The 16,942-nt window shown below is 47.2% G+C and overlaps 1 protein-coding gene across 1 annotated transcript; it reads left to right on the top strand.

Annotated features, from left to right (window-relative positions):
* The first annotated feature begins 22 nt into the window (after positions 1 to 22).
* Positions 23 to 14,036, top strand: LOC121835768. Its single transcript, XM_042290251.1, has 3 exons — positions 23 to 370; positions 2,402 to 2,662; positions 13,827 to 14,036. The coding sequence occupies exons 1-3, from the start codon at positions 23 to 25 to the stop codon at positions 14,034 to 14,036; spliced, it is 819 nt and encodes a 272-aa protein (XP_042146185.1).
* The last annotated feature ends 2,906 nt before the right edge of the window (positions 14,037 to 16,942 follow it).

Here is a 16,942-nt window from a genome sequence, read left to right on the forward strand (position 1 = left end):
CTTGCTTCCCCTCCTGCTGCGCATGCGCGAAGTGTGGTGGGCGACGCAGCGACACGTGGCCGGCAACTTCCTCTCACTCTACCAGAAGTACGAGGACTCGCCGCAGCAGTGGCTCATGGCGCTGCGGGAGGTGGACGTGCATCTGCTGCGGACGGCCATCGTGCACCGCGAGATCCTCGAGGGCGAGCTGGAGAAGCTGGCGCGCACCATCGAGCTGGACGGCGAGCTGGCCTGTGCGGACAACATCCGCCACCTGCAGGACGTCTTCGTCAAAGAGGGAGTCGGCTACTGGCTCGCCGAGCACCTGGACCTCATCTGGAGCGAGTTCGGAAACCAGGTCCAGAAGGGCGTCGTGAACCTCTACAAAGCCGTGCGTTACGGGTTCTTTTTTTCATTGTCTAAGCTCTGCTTGTCAGCGCTTCTTGAAATCGTGTTATAGTCTCTTACGGAAATTCTGAGGACTAACTGCATTCGACCGGGCCTAACTGAGAGGCCTGCGCGAGCAAAACCAGCCATTTATCCTCCTAAGACATGGCGCATCTCTATGCTTTAGTCCCCCAAAAGCGTGGACAAGATGGCGGCGTCTGCTGCATCGTCGATGGCCAGTGTTAGGGACACACTTGCTGTGTCGGAACGACGCAGGAGGATGTATCTACAGACAATCGTAGCAATAAATATTGCAGGAGGGGTCATGCTTAAGGGTTGTAGCTGACTTTATAACGATCGCAGCCTGTGTTCTAGCGCATCGTGGAAACCAGAGCTGCCGCCAGCGCGGCCACCGTTGATGCACTGGCCATGCGGCTTCTGACCGCTGCATGCACTGCTGACCGTTTGCATTCTTTGGAAGTGTTTATATTTTCGTTTTGGTTTTAACTGGGATGAAATAGCCACGTGAACGTACTAAAAACGCGCCCAAAAACAAAAATGGTTCGTTATGTTTTTTTTTTATTCTTGCATTTTTTAATATATATATTTCTCTTTCACAAGGGACGATGCTGTTGCCACGAAGGCGCGCATACATAAAGTGGGGCAGTCTATGCGGGGAAGCGAGAACATGGCTGCTGGTAACCTATGGGGAAGCTGTTTTATAACCTGTCGCATATAATTACTCTATGTACTGTTACTTCTTAGTAAGAGATACACTCCTTGGAAAGTTTAGCAACAACATCGGAAAATGATATTGGTGCGAAAACAGCACCATGTTTCCTTCACGGACGAGGTGCTTACTGATCACACGACTTATTTCTAATAATTAGTATAAAAAGCGCTTGGCTAGCGTTTGGGGGCGGCGATTGAATTGACGTGTCGTCGCGTGTGTATTGTGTGTGTGTGTCTTCTGTGTTCTAATTTCTTTGTCTATGTTAAATGTATATTGCGTGCGGAAATGTGACATAAGTGCTGTGAAAATGTGAATGTTATCGGCGTAAAAAAAGCTATCACAGCAATATGTTTTTTTGCCGATTTTGAATTTGACGATGACAAGCGTCATCTGGGTCTTGTGAGAGTTAGTGCCAGTAGCTAAAGGCGGTGAAAGATACTAGGCCGGTTAGGAACCGTTACTAGCTTTTTGACCTAGTAACCATTACTAGCCTTACCGTCACTACCTGCGGTTACTAGGTACCTAGTAACATATGTGACAAAAGTTGTTAGACATAGACATAGACATAGACATAGACATAGAAAATACTATTAGCTTTTTTAAAAGTACATTTGATTTGAACTGCAACGTCTTGTTTGTGAGATTGCTACACACTCGGCAACCATTATATCTGTATGAGGCACATTTCTTCAGTGGGGCGCAGTTTTTGGGGTACAACCTTTAGTCCGGTAGGACTAAAAACTCGGGTTGAAAATTTAGTGGCTCGGCACCAAATGTAAAAAATTACCTTTAAGTCGGAGCGGTCGAAATGTAAAAGCAAGGGCCCAACATTTAGTCCCAGGAGTGTGAAGGCAAGGGCGCAACATTTAGTCCCAGGGGTCGAAATGTAACGGCGCAACGTTTAGTCCTAGTGGATTAAATGCAAGGGTGCAAAGGTTTGTCCTGGGGGTTTAACTCTGAGAGACTGACGGGAGCTGCGCAAAGGTTGCTCCCCTCCCCAACTCCCCAGGGGGCTAGTGGTGGTGGCAGCGCATTTGGTCCCCGGAGGTACTAAATACCGCTTCCCTTTTTTTAGATTGATGCAGAATGTTGTTTTCCAATAGAAAGAAAAAGAAGAGAGAAAAATAACGTTGCTTTCGTGCATCTTTTTTTACGTCTTAGCAGTTACCAACGATGTTATGCTTGAAAATGTATGTTTGCCTTAAAAATTGAAAATCGTTTTTACATCTTTTCCTTTTGATTGAAAGGTCATACACTTTTAAGTTTTATTTTGGTGACACCTTGCGTCGCCGGGTACTGCAGTTCGACTCCCCTTTCGTGCGGTCCTGGGCGTCGTCTTCCGAGTGCAGAGCCGACGACGTGGCTCAGGCCATCCACGAGTCCTGGACGGGCTTCATTGGACGGGTCCAGGAAAGCCGTCGCTACGTGGTTGAAGAAGAGACCAGCAGCTACACCCAGGACGAGCTCGCCGTAGACCTGGAGAACAGCAGCATTCCGCATCGCATCTACATCTACACGCGCATCCTTCGACGTTACGAGGCCCTCGTCAACCACGACTGGCAGGTGAGCTCTGGGCCAGAGGTCGGCATTTTTGGTTGAACTCACTCACAGGCAGATTAAAATTAAAAAAAAAGTTAAAAGCTTGCTTACCCTCACCCTCACGGCCGCAGTCACATTCAAGTTCTCACTTACAAATAAATGAACTCGCCGAACTTACGCCCCTCACTGAACTCACGAACTTACGCACCTCACTGATCTTAAGAACTTACGCCCCTCACTAAACTCATGAACTTATAAACTCCGTCGCTGAACTCATAAACTCACCAAACTCATGAACTCACCAATCTCATGAACTCACGAACTCACGCCCCTCATCGAGCTCACTTACTCTCTCACTCACTCAGCGACCTCAGTCACTCAGAAGTAGTTTTCGCCCTCACCGCAGCCGCGGCACTGGCGCTCGTGTTGCACGCCGGTTGCGCGGCTTTTACCCCACCACGGTCGCTGCCATCGTTCGCTGCTACGGCGCCAGCCGTCATGCAGTGAAGCGAAGAAATGTTTTGTTTTCTGTTTAATTCGCTACGACCATAGAGTTATTATGATGCACGATAGAGATTTAGCTGGAGTGTGCTGGAAAACCAAGAGAGATGTGGAGGTCTACGCAGCAACACGGGATCGGTAACTTCTTGTGCATGTAGACGATAAAAATTAAGGGAAGGCCAAGTAATATAGTCATATTTGCAATAAATAAGTATTGCTTTCTCTTCTCAATGTATTTGCGCGAAGATGGTTGTTTTGGGTTTAAAATATCACCCGCACGCACGAAATCTTTGAGAATATAGAGAAGCCAGAGATCAGGTGCCCGATAAAAGCTGCCCTGCACAGGAAATAATAGAAATAGGCATTTTTCATTCTTTACGTTTTGAACGTTTTAGACCGTTCGCAAAGATGCACGACGGGGTCATTTTCATGCAGTGATAGGACTGGCATATTATCAATATATAAGCGTCGCCGGAATGCTGGCGAACCTACGTTGAATACGCTCTACGCTCCTTTCGTTTGTTATTTTGCTTGAAATCGTCGCTTGTTTTTATGTACTGTTGGCTTGGACTTGGAGGCTTGGACCTAGAATATGGCAAAGTTTAACATCGTTCACTTTGTTAATAAAATATATCTTACCTAAAGCAACTACCCTTTTGCAATAATAATAAAGGCACATACTAACCGATACGACCCAAACAACAAAAGTTCTCTGTTTTTTTTTTTCGGAGCACAAAAAAAGTAGACTGGATGCTGTTTGCTTCAATTTTCATCCCAGGACTTACATAGACACTAGGGCCAATTTTAACCTCGACGAGATGCTTCGGTGGCGCCCTCGTTTGGTTACATTTCGTGATGTCATTACCTTGTGAACAACAAGTTCAATGGTGTTTGTAATGACCAGGTGGAAGGCTGAAATCATAGCGCCCTCAAATCAACATTGCCAGTACCGTCAAAATTGAAGTTCTTACATTCCTCTTATTTCCGTCAATGAGACATCCTTTGGTGACGTCATAGTCAGCATTCGGCCAATTGTGGTGGACCGATAACAGCGACGTTTTCGATCGCTCACGTCGCCAATAGACCGATCTCACCAGCTAGTTCGAGTACGCCACCGCTGCCGCCAAGCATTGTGGGAGCTGTAGTCTTTCTGCGCGTGCGACAACCCCGCTGGAGGTCTGAACGAGCAGTGCACGAGGCGGCATGAGCTGTCTCGTGAACTGGCGTCTGCATCCTATGAACTACAGTTATGGCGGCGTCACGCATGCGTGGAACGCTTAGTGAGATCGGTCTATAAGCGCCGAGATGTTTCGGTGGCGCCCTCTTATGGTTTCCATCCGTGACGTCACGACTGGGATTTGCCTCGCCGTGACGTCACCAGTTGTTAACCTGGCTACTTACCATCAGGTGCGACGACAAGTTCGATGGTGTGTTTAAAAAGCAAAGTGGAAGCTAGGAGCCACCACAGTCCGAAACTAACACCGCCAAAGTTGACAACCTGACAATGTTCATATGCCCATGGTTTGGCCAGTAGTAGAAAGCTTACCGCAGCGACACCTTTGGTCGCGCAATAACGTACATTATAATAACGCCATGTCTTCGTCTCCTTCCGCGCGCATCCTGAGATCTCGAGGAAGGAACCCTTTGTTGGGATACGAGGACGCGTCATCGCGAGTCTCGTGAAGTATTCGTTACGGTGTGCACTGCACTTTTGAAGCATTCGCGACAACCGTGGGAAAGTATGAAGTAAAGGCCTGCGACGTTGTTTATCCAGGGGTGAATTATTAGTTAAATAAGCACCGCCCGGGGGTATGTATTTCGTTTCTGCATAGAATATTGATAGCTTCTTTAAAAAGAAGTTATCTTTCTTAAAAAAAAAAAAAAAAATGAGAGCCGTTTACAACTCCTTGTAACACGGAATTACAGCGCAGCTCTTGAGAAGAAGGAGGGAAGGGTACTGAGGAGAGGGTATTCCCCTCCTCCCTCCTACTCACCTCCTCATCCTGCCTGCTACTCCTCCCTGCAAGCGGCATCGGCGAAACCGTGAGGTCACTTTACCCTCGTGACCTCAAGGGGGTCACGTGACGTCACTGAGGTCAAGTGACCTCACGGGGGTCATGTGATGTCACCGGGGTCACGTGGCGTCACCGGGGTCACGTGACCGCACGGTTATGCCGACGGCGACGGCGATGGTGACACCGCTCAAGGCGGAAACGCGCCCTTATAGGGGCCCTCCAATCATATTTAAACGTCTACCTTTTTTGCGGTTTCCACGTCTCTTGGGGTTCGGGCAAGCCAGCGGGCACGGAGAGAGTATCTAAATATCAGTGAGTCATATTTTAACCGGACGACGTGGAGACCTCCTCCACCTACGAGGGCGACCCGCGTTGCCGAAAGCGCGCAACATGTGACGTCTTTGGTCCTGGGCTTACTACTGGTCAAAGCCGCTAAAAGCATTTTTTTTTAGTCGAGATACAAAATATAAGTGTCGCGAACCGTTTCAATTATGTATGAAAGTAGTTTTTGTTCAGTATTTTAGGTAAGAAAAGAAACAAATGCAGTTTATTAAGTACAGAAACAAGAAAAGACCCGTCGACAAACCCGCCACCAAGCAACGGAAAAAACGGCGCATACTAGAAAGGGCTAGTGGGATGAGGCGCCAACGAACAGCGAGCGTAGAAAGGTCCCGGATGTACGCGGCGGCGCTGCGGTCGTATACCGGCTCAAGGATCCGACCGGTTCCGAGCGTTCCGAAGACTTTCGGCGCGGGCTTGGCTGGCGATTTGGGCATTTGGCGGTATGGCAGCGCGAAGTGGCTCCCGTTGTGAACTGATCTTTACCCCGTGTTTGCTGTCGTTTGTGGCCAATGAAGTGTTATGCCGAATTAGTCTTTAATCGTGCAGCAAATGCAATTCGAGCCGCCCTGGCCGGCCGCTTCATACAGCCTATCCAACACGTGCTTTAGTGGCGCCCCCTCGAGCAGTCGACACGGAGTGCGGCAGCCGTGAGCGCTCGATGAGCTCACTACTCCTCCTCTAGTTGACGGCCACTCAAGCCAGGACCTACGACATCACGAAGGAGGTTATTTTTTGCTTGATTTTGTAATTCTAATTTGCCTATAACTTTTAAAATAAAGCGAAATGTGAGAAAAGTTTCTTTAAGTTACTACGTTCAGTGCGCTCAGGTTTGGTGCAAATTAAAAACCAGTCAAAAAGTTGTTGCAGGGCCCCTTTAAGAGCTGCGCACTAAAAAAGAGTCGGAGGTGAATTATAGAATGTTTTTATCACGTGAATCTGAATATCACGTTCGTTTCCCTCGAAGATGTAACTAAACGCGAGAAATCACGAAACATTTCCGACCAGGCGTTACGTCATAAAAGGATATATCTGCCGCGAAGCGCGTGTCGCTCGTGTGGTCAGAGCGTGCAATTGTAAGGTTGCCACGTATACACCCCCGCAATGACACCAGCCGTGGTGTATTTTTATGACCTCTCTGAAAATGGCAAGCGTGCGCGTGCATAGCTTTGATGGCGCTGAAAATGCGCGAGAGCGGAGATTCTGAAAACTGATTTTAATGACGTGATGCTTCGGGAAAAAGGGGCTTCAGCGGTACTCTGAAATTAATTTTCTGCAGCCTCCGTGCACCAAATTGAAAACTAAGTTCGATATCCGAGATCCTGGAGGTCAAAGGAAGACGATTTAAGAATGTTTCCCTACATACAAAACCGGTTCAGCGTCCCTTTAACCAATCGCTATCCGAAAGGCGCCTTTCTTTGGACGAAAATGTTGGCAAAGTTGTGCCAGTTTCACACAGGAAATTCGGTTTTTTGTTTCTATTTTCCGATATCTTTAACATTTATCTCATAAAAACTACTTGAACACATACTTTACTCTCACATAATCAATCACCCAGCAACCAATAAATTATTCTTCAAACATCAGCATGGCTTTGCAAAGGAACTTTCCTGTGAGGCGTAGCTCAGAGACTTTATTAATGACCTACACAATAACCTTGAGCGTCGTACTCAAATTGACGTCATTTTTCTTGATTTCTCTAAAGCCTTTGACCACGTTCCTCACCAACGTCTCCATACCAAGCTGTCATATCTTCACCTTGAACCCTCGGTGTATGAATGGATGCGCGCCTTTCCTCTTTCCCGCGTTCAATTCACAGTCATCAGTGATCACGAATCAACCCTCACAATGGTGTTTTGAATGTACCTTGAGGATCCGTTCTGGTATCTTTTCTTTTTAAATATTTATAAATTACGTTCCACTACCATTTCTTCTAAAATTCGCCTCTTTGTAGATGACTGTGTGCGCTATAACAATGTAACATGTATGCACGATCAAAACCAGCGTCGAAATTACCTTGTAAATATTACCCATGATGGAAACAGAGGTTGATGTCGTTAAACAAATCAAAATGTGAACTAATCTCCTTCATTAGGAAAAACACGGTCCTATCATATAAATATGTTCGTTGACACTGAGAAGATCGAGACCGTTTCGGCATATAAATATATTGGTGTAAAACTAACATCAGACCTCTCATGAAAGAACCGCATTGAAACCATTACGGCTGAATCATCAAAAACGTGTTCGTCAAACCTAAATTAGAATATGCAGCTTCCATTTGGAGTTGGAGTTCCCATCAAGCCTACCTGATCAATCATCTCGAGGCAGCACAGAAACGGGCAGCTCGTTCCATCTTGTATACATACGACTTTTCAGCCAGTGTATCTGCCTTCAAATATCAACCGACCCTGTCTTCACTGCAGCTCCATGGGCAGTTCTCTCGCCTGTGTCTTCTCCATAAAGTCTACTATAAATGCCACGATCTCAAGAACTCTTTGTTATCACCTCGTGAGAGAACATCGTCTGGACTTAACAACTGCTTCACATTTAGACGTATATCCGGTTTGACAAACGAATTTAATCAATCTTTACTCTCTCATGCCATCTGCGACTGAAACAGCCTACGATCTTCCATCGTCACCACCACCCCCAGTTTTTTTACTCAATTTTACGGGTTCATCTTTCTTGTTATTAGTATTTGTTTCCACTTAATGTTGAACTGCGATTATCATGAATGCATTAAATTAGCTCGTGTTTTTGTTCTTAATTTTTTTAAATCATTTATTCTTCCCCTCTCTTTATGTAATGTCCTAATCGGGCCTTTAATATTAAATAAATGAATGAAAAAAAAAGTAAAACGTAGTGGTGAAGGCAAAAGTTCAGTTATCTTCGGTATATAAATTACCCCACTTCTAACTACTGAGAGCATAATTCGAATATCCACGAGATATTTGAGGAGGGGGGAGGACGGCATCGTGCATCTTAAATAAATGGTGTGCAATTTTTCGGGATTCGTTTTGTGAGATGCAGAAAATTGGGGCGCTTAACCTCTTCGGGGCGGGGAAGGTTGTTTTCGTGCACGGATGCGCATGCACGCATAGCGAATATTTTTTAATCACTTAGGTTTGAATTTCACCCCCTTGTCTGTGTTATTTACTCATATAAATATATGGTTTCTAAAAAGAAAAAGAACGCTCCTCGTAAATGATTGGGACTTGCACCAGCGTGAGCTGTACCGGTTTATTCATACATATATAGGAATCCTAAATAACATCTAAAACAAGTGGAGATAGTAAGAAGACCCTCTCTCCAGCACGCGAAACGTTTTCGGGTGCAGTCAGTTATCCGACTATTCTCAATGGCCCCCTATTGAATGACTAACGGGGTGTGGGATAGCAGGTTAGGAACGTCAAGGATTTGTTATCACAAATGTTAAGTGAAAGTGAAAATATAGTTTCATATATCTTTGAAAGCAATCCAGAAACTGACAATCAACGATCGCAATACAATTTATATGCTACAAAATAAATGTAGCAGCCTTTAAACCCAATATACCCTTTTTAAAAGTCCATCAAGCAACATTGGCAGTCGCCATTGCTTGGACATAAAGCGCGTGATTGGATCCGAGTCCTCGCCGAACGCTGACGCAGACCTCGTGTCCAATACGTGCTGGGAGCATGAGAGCAAGCAATGGCGGACAGGCGTTTGCGCGGACTTTTGAAAAGTCCGGCGTTTTGGGCGTACTCGAGCACAAAGACATGTATGCGCGTTTCTTTTTTTCTTTTTCCCACAAAACTCTAGGTTACAACTTAAACAAAGAAGTGAGCAGGCGAATCGTGGTAGTTCCCAGCCCGATTTTATTTTAATATTGACTTCAGGATTATCGACCGTGCCTAAGACGAGCGACCTCCAAATAGCAATCTTTGCCTTCGGTCATACCGACGAGGTGGCCGTTTTCCTCCTTCCCGAAACAACAAAACGCCGCGCGGATATCGGTGCCTCGCAATCTACACTCGAGCGGTCGAGGCGAGCGGTAGTGCCTTGCCTTCTCCCTCTCGTCACCCCACCACAAAGCAGAGACCAGCGAAAAAAAGACCACTACAGGCAAACGCGAGGCGAGCCGGAGCCAAACTCGTTTTCCTCCTGTCCAATCAATCGTAAATAGGGCTGGGCATCGATTAAAATTTTTAACCCGATTAATCGCCACCCTTTAATCGATTAATTAATCGATTAATCGGTTGCGTTAATTTTTATAAATACTATATTAAAAAGATTGCAACAACTCGTCTTGCCTTTGTGGACTTATATTACTTTCTGTTACACGGCGCAAAGGACATTTATATTGGAGGATACATATATAGCTCAACGATTCAAAGACTCGCATATTTTTGCTCTAGCTCCGAAGACAAAGAAGTTTGTCCACATTCTCCGACAGGAAGTCTAGAAGTCAGGGCGTAGGCGATGCTTTCTCCTTTTTTCAGAGAAAGGAACCTTGATGGGGAGAAGGCGTTGATTTTTGTCTCCGTTTTGGCGGATGGTCCTTGCTGCAGCTACATGGGCTCGTAGGCGATACTGAAGCGAAGTTACGCTTCCACTGTACGAAAACGGCTTTTTGCAGATGATGCAGTGGACTTCCTTCGAGTAAAAATGTTCACCGGTGGAGTTTACTAAACTCATACTTTTTAGTGAGATTGCCTTTCTTACTGGTGAACTCGTCCATTTTTAAGTGCCGAATACTGGAACAAGTAACCATGGCGTTGTTGGCTTTCCAGCTTGTTTTTCTGCTTGTTTGTCTTGCCTGGGCAGGATGTGTAACGTGAAACTTCACGTCCTCAACACGTGAAGTTTCGCGGTCGCGCGGGGATTGATTACGGGCTCAGCTTGTTCGTCTCGCCTCGGCAGTACTGTAATGTATATCCTCGAACACGTGACGCTTCGCGAGCGCGAGAATTGAACGTTCCTCATAGCACCTGGCTGGAAACGGACTTCTTTTGAGTACCGATTAAAAAACCGATTAACCGGTAAAAACATTTGATCGCGATTAAAGCCGTAATCGATTAATCGGAAGGTTAATCGATCAATTGCCCAGCCCTAATCGTAAAGAACCAGCAGTACGAGCAAACAGCGCCATCGCGAAGGGAGCGTCGACTCAACTTCCACGGATATGTGCGTAGTAGCCACCTGACCTGCAGTTCTTCGACGTCACTTCGCTAAACCTCATCGGACCGATGGTCCCTCAGAGACCTTATGCCTCGCCAAACTCATGAATTGGCCAGCCTCATCAACTCACGTCCCTCAGCGACCTCATGATCTCCCCGAACTCATGAACTCACCAAACTTATAAACTCACGCCCCTCGCTCAACTCATGAACTCACGAACTAACTCCCCTCATCGAACTCCTGAAATCACCAAACTCACACCGCTCACCGACTTTTCGCTTCTCACTCAACCTCGAACTCACGACTTTTTGAGACTTACGAACTCACCCTCACCTCATGCCTGATCAGTGAAGGTGAATGAGGTGAGTGAGTGAACTGCTGAGCAAGGTTTGTCAAGGTATGGCTGGAAACTTTGCGGGCTTTTTTTTTCTCACATATTGAGGAAAACAGTTGGGCCAATGGTAAACTGGGAAATGCTGGAGGCCAATATTTACTGTGCACCTAAACAGAGAATAAATAATTTTTTAAACACGTTTTGTACCGGAAGCCCTGAAGGTATTATACACTGGCAAACGTTAAAGACAGCTTCTGTAGTCCCTCACAAGATGAGAACAGCAGGGCGTTCCTTCCCGTACCTGGACTCCAGCACGCGCTTGTTGCCTTTCGTCTATGGTTGCGCATGCACGCGCGCCTTACGCGTGCACGGATAACGCGTCACGAGACGACGAAGCTTTATCGAAGGTACGGAGCTCGCGCTGAAGACGGGACAACTGAGGGACCTCCCTGCCGTTGTTTATTACCAAGAAAAGAGGCCATGAGGCCTTGGGAAAGAAAGAGGATTAGAGGAAGGCTGCGAGTCTAGGAGGCTCCGTGCACTGGCGTTGTTGGTCGTCCAGGTCTGGTAGGCCTCGGAGAAGTCAACCGTATCCCCGCAGTATGACGCTATGTTTACTGTCCGGCCGCTTCCCCGGGAAGGTCCAGATGTGATGGCGGGCATCCACTTGGTCCTCCGGAGCAGAGCAATGGGAATAGGCGACACGGATGCGATTCTAGTTCCTTCGCCAGAATGAAAAAAACAAAAACTGCAGGGGTTAGTGCGCATTCGGTGCGGGTGCGCTAGTGTAGCACCTCCTGGCGAGGGGAACAGACCAAGAGAGACCCAGGCGGCGCACGGTGGTATCAAGACTCGCGAGCTTTCCCGGAATCTTGTTTTGGTAGCCAGGAGTGTTGTCGCGAGGTCCATGGGGAGGGTGTGACTCTGCAGGTCCTCTCATTGGGCCGCCCATTTGGCCACATTGTGAGCGGCCGTGTTGCCCTGTGCAGAGCCGTGGCCCGGCACACAGTCGATGACAACCGCGCCAGCGAAGTGGTTCCGTATTGTGTGCATTTAATGAACGATGGTCATGGCTTGTTTAGTCGGTTTCAGTTGCTGATGGCTTGAGTAGGACCAAATAGAATAGAGACGTGAGCAATAGAGGGATCTTTAGAGGCTGTCAGAAGGCCTACATATGTGGCTTGCAGCTCCAAGCAGCTATATGGCTTGTATCTATATGGCTTGCAAGATAGACGGGTCGGATGATGGGAACTACTTCTGATCGTCGAGATGGGGATCGGTGTGACTTACAACTGCCGTAGCTCCTCCGTCATGCATATAGACAGCGACATGTCCTGTATATTTTCTCACAGACTATGCGCCGAGAAACTGAGAAAGAGGAGACAAGAGCCCGCGAAGATGTCAGAACGCCGAGCTCTGGTTTCAAAGATTAGTGGGTAAACCTAGAGTTAGCTGCTTGTGTCTTCATTGCACTCTTTGGACACGTTAGAACGCGGTACGCCGGCCTCGGGCTCTCGCATTTAAACGCGTTCGACGAATGGAGTGGAAACAATTCCAGCTAGCTTTATAGGTCTACCCACTAATCATTCTAACCAGAGCTCGGCTTTCTGACATCCCCACTGGCTCTCCTCTCCACATCTTCTTAAATTTCTTGGCGCGTGGTCTCTAGAACCTATTTTTTCCACTGACGAAACCATAACTTCCTGTCAACCCGAAGTGTCTTGAGCAGTGTCGCGTGCTTATAAGAGAAGTCGATTTTTGGTAAGTTGTTTCGTGCTTCGGGGCAGAGCCGTATATTGAGAGCGTTTGTTTAATGGGACAAGCCGACGGGAGCCGAAGTGGAGCGGCAAAAGCGCCACCACCGTCAGTGCCGCATATTGACCCCCGTGAAGAACTTGCAAAGTAAGAATGAGCTGGGATAACGTTGAAGTTTTCGCGTAGCGCGGCACAGGTGTTTTTTCTTTTGTTTCTGGATGCGGCTGAAAGTACGGTAACGCATAATTGCGGGAGATTCGTGGAAAAGGGAAGTTTCAAGGTGCTGAGTGCGTTCATTGAGCCACGAAAGGTGACACTGACGAGGAAAAATTCCTGGATACATGAGGCGAAACTGCGAATGTATGGTACGCCTTCGGGGTTGGGTCAAAACTTCCACGGAGCCGTATCCGAAGTTTTTGCCGTCCACTCCGTCGTGACTGCGTGGGCGCGGTAAAAAAAAAAAATAAAAAAAAAATAAAAAAAGATTTTGTATGTTTTAATGTTGCCGCGACGACAGCGTCATGTGTGTTGCCCTTTCAGTGGCAAGGAGTCGCAAAATTCAACTCTAGCGTGCTGAAATGAAATACTTGAATGCATCCTTACATAGGAATTGTTAAATGGAGGGTATTTGTTAAAAAGCTCATTGCCTCCGCTAGGGGAATATTTGTGGCTAGTGGTTGGTCATATGAGCTGTCAATCATTGAACAGGGGGTCATTGAAACAATTTCGGCCAATTACGTGCACTTACTTTCTCCCTATTCTTACCAATTAATGACCAAGCTCTCTTCATATACGGCTCTGCTTTGGGGTACAACTAAAACAGTTAAAGGAGACATTTATTGAGCTCCGCTTTGCTAGCGGGAGGTCGTGGCGTCACTGTAAAGCATGGACTGAGCACGCGCCCGCTGGACCCGTTCTTTGCAGCGTGCGATATTGTAAAACGCTCTAATATGACACGTTCGACACGGCTGCAAGAAGTTTGTCGGTTGTCGCTTTATGCGGGGACAGAATCCCATTGTGCCTGCTTCGCACGTGTTACACGCAAGAACTGCGGCGCCGAACTGTGTTTTGACTTGCCCAGGTCACCTACCGAACCACAATTGCGCTTCTGGATCAGTCACTGGCGGCCAGCGGGACGCAGCAAGGTGGACATACGGTACCGGTGATCCACACCAAGGTGACCGTCATCGTGACCAAGATCTGGGAAGAAGTGATGGTGGAGATTCGGCAGACCTTCAAGGAATGCCGCGAGAAGTTCGAAGAGGCCATTCTTTGCGACAGGACTCTCTGAAGATCGGTCTTTCTTTGATGAACTGCCGCGCTTCTCTGCACCCTCTACGAGGCTTCGGGATATTTTGAAGATACTATAATATCTACCTTGCAATGCGTGGGCGTGCTTTGTTCACAATAAAATATTTGCTAGATAACAGAGTACTTTGCAGTCTTCTAATAGAACTTCGTTATTTAGCATTTATTATTTTGGAGTACACCCATGACCAGAGGAACGAGGTATAGCTGTAATCAAATTAGTTTAAGCCGCTCGTAAGATGTCATTAAAATAATCAAACAATGATGCTCAGGACACCTTTACATTAGCGAGTGAATATACGCCCTCGCTATGGGCTGCGAGGTGAGCGTATACCTATATACTGAACGAACCTTTCGAAAAGGTTACAAAACGTGCTGAGAGATGCCCTCAAATCACAGTACATGAAAACTTAAAGGAAAAGCGCTAACTTCTAGGCCCCTTTCCTCGAAACCGGTTAACTTTAACCGCGGTAAAAATTTAACCGCATCCTCCTGCGAGAGGAATTTTAGGTCACGTGACCGACAAAGTAAAGACGGTGGGGAAACATGGCTAGCGAGCGTCGCTCTCTCTGTAACTAATATGTCGTAGTAGATGCAATATCGGGCGCGTTAGTCAGCAATGAATGGTGCAGGAGGCTTTCGCTTTGCCTTCCCTCACTTAAATCACAAAGCACGAGCAATTATCGCGCCGCATTTTTGAGATACACTTTCGATACTCGCTATTCCTAAGCCTAAATGAACGTGGTATTTGTCGGCATGGCAATTTCTTTCAAATACTCTAGTGGATTGCCTTGACTCGAAAGACATATTGCTAAATTGCCCAATTGGTAAATTTAAGAATGCAGAGATGGTGTTCCACGCGCCGCACGCGCTCGCTTTCTCCGTATCATAGCCTCCTCTATACTGACAAATCCTGGCATGCAGATCGCCACGAGAAGCGGCCGCCGAAATTGCAAAGGTAGAGCGGCAGACAACAGATGACAGGAGAGCCAGGTGACGGGCGCCCCGCTGCGGCGATGCGCCGAAACACACTTCTCCCGAGCGATGGAATGTTCGCTCGTGCCCCTTGCGTTTTTCGCGCTACCGCTTCTTTTCTCGTCGGGTTTGAAAACCATGTTTGGGGTCCTCGCCGTTGCAAAATCTGTGCGCTGGCGTCCAGGTTCCCCGAGAAATGCTCTGTGCTACCAGATTCTCGCACTCCAAATCTGCGACCGGGCGCGCTTTATGGCTCTGCCGTCGAACTGCCAGGCTTTGTGAGTTAAGAGGAGGCTATGGCCGTATAAAAGATTCGAAGTAAATAAACAAAATAAAACGCTGACGAACGCGCGTGCAAAATGCCATTTGTTTTAGGTATTCATAGCACCCAGAAGCAGACAGCGTTCCAATGGACCTTTTGCTAAAATATCCAAGCACCAAGGAGCATGCTACGAGTGTAGTTACGCGCGCTGCACGTGCTGGCATCTACAGTAGTAGCAGTAGTAACAAATTTTGACTGGCACGCGCGTTCGTCAAGGCATTATTATGATTATTTCTTTCGAATAATTTTTACGGGGAAGGCAACCGCGCGTGTAGCGTAGAATTACACTTTCAGCATTCTCCCCGATGCTTGGGTAATTTAGTAATATGTCTATTTTCAGTGGAGCCGAATTACACGGTTTTCAATTTATGATTTTGTTGTATACAGTTCTTACATGCTGGCCAACCATGCTGCCGGTCTATCGCCTGCCTTTCCCTCCTCACTTCTTTCTCATCGTTTCTAGGACTGAACTTTGTTGTACTCTTCCGAAATTGGAAGGAAATTTCCACGAGGCGCGTCTTCACTTGAGACAACCAAACATTTAGAAATTTTTCAAAAAAGAGTTAATTTAGTTTTACCTTACCCAGTATCAGAATCCCGAGTAAAAAAAAAATGAAAGCCGTTTACAGCTCCCTGTAATGCCGAATTAGAGCGCAGCTCTTGAGGAGGAGGAGGAGGGAAGGGTACTGAGGGTCACGTGTTCTGGGGGGGTTCACGTGACCTCGGGGGGGGGGGGGGGTCACGTGACCTCGGAGGGTCACCTAAACTCGGGGGGCCCCCCAGGTCACGTGACCCCCAGAGAAATTTTTCCGCTAGATTTAGCGGGGAAAACTTTCTGCTAGATTTAGCGGGGAAATTTTCCGCTAAGTATAGCGGGGAAATATTTCCGCTAGGTTTAGCGGGGAAATATTTCCGCTAGATTTACGGAAATTTTTCCGCTAAACTTAGCGGGGAAATTTTTCTGCTAGATTTAGCGGGGAAATTTTCCCGCTAGATTTAGCGGGGAAATTTCCCGCTAGATCTAGCGGGGAAATGTTTACCCTAAACTTAGCGGGGAAATTTACCCATAATGCACCGCGCGGTTACGCCGACGCCGATGGCGACACCGACGTCGACGCCGACTACGCTCTTTCCGGAAACGGGCGCCTAAAAGCTGCGCTCCAAAAAGTGTAAGCTCAAATGTATGCCGCGCTGCGTCGTGAAAACCCTATATTGCGCGTTCTTGGGTTCCCTCTTTTCGGAAAGTTTTCCACGAAAGCCACTTATATTCGCTACAGCCAGTAAATATAGGTGAGACCAGCTACCACGGGCAGGAGATCGAACTATAGGGGGAGCTTTATTAAGCTTGTTGTCCCCACAGCCCGGTGTTTACTAACAGAATAACAAAGAAATTTAACCTCGCCATGCACGGTCTGGACACGAGCGCTTCACTGTTACCAGTGCTTTGGTTGCACGAGGAGTGGCCATCGGAATCGATATCGCTGATCAAAAACAAACAAGGAAATTCGGTTTGTTGTCCCCACAGCTGAAGTGTGCCGCCAGAGGCGTGACTGTTCGATCTCCTCCCCAATCCCTCATCCAGCTCTCGTCAA

The sequence above is a fragment of the Ixodes scapularis genome, unplaced genomic scaffold (assembly GCF_016920785.2).
Source record: "Ixodes scapularis isolate PalLabHiFi unplaced genomic scaffold, ASM1692078v2 PGA_scaffold1__304_contigs__length_218370807, whole genome shotgun sequence".
Taxonomy (NCBI): Eukaryota; Metazoa; Arthropoda; class Arachnida; order Ixodida; family Ixodidae; genus Ixodes; species Ixodes scapularis.

What these genes read in the sequence shown, in the direction of transcription:
- LOC121835768 (XM_042290251.1), top strand. Translation starts at nt 23, where the DNA reads ATGCGCGAAGTGTGGTGGGCGACGCAGCGACACGTGGCCGGCAACTTC. An exon ending in TCGTGAACCTCTACAAAGCC is followed by an intron (nt 371 to 2,401) that starts GTGCGTTACGGG and finishes CGGGTACTGCAG; the next exon opens with TTCGACTCCCCTTTCGTGCG. An exon ending in TCGTCAACCACGACTGGCAG is followed by an intron (nt 2,663 to 13,826) that starts GTGAGCTCTGGG and finishes TGACTTGCCCAG; the next exon opens with GTCACCTACCGAACCACAAT.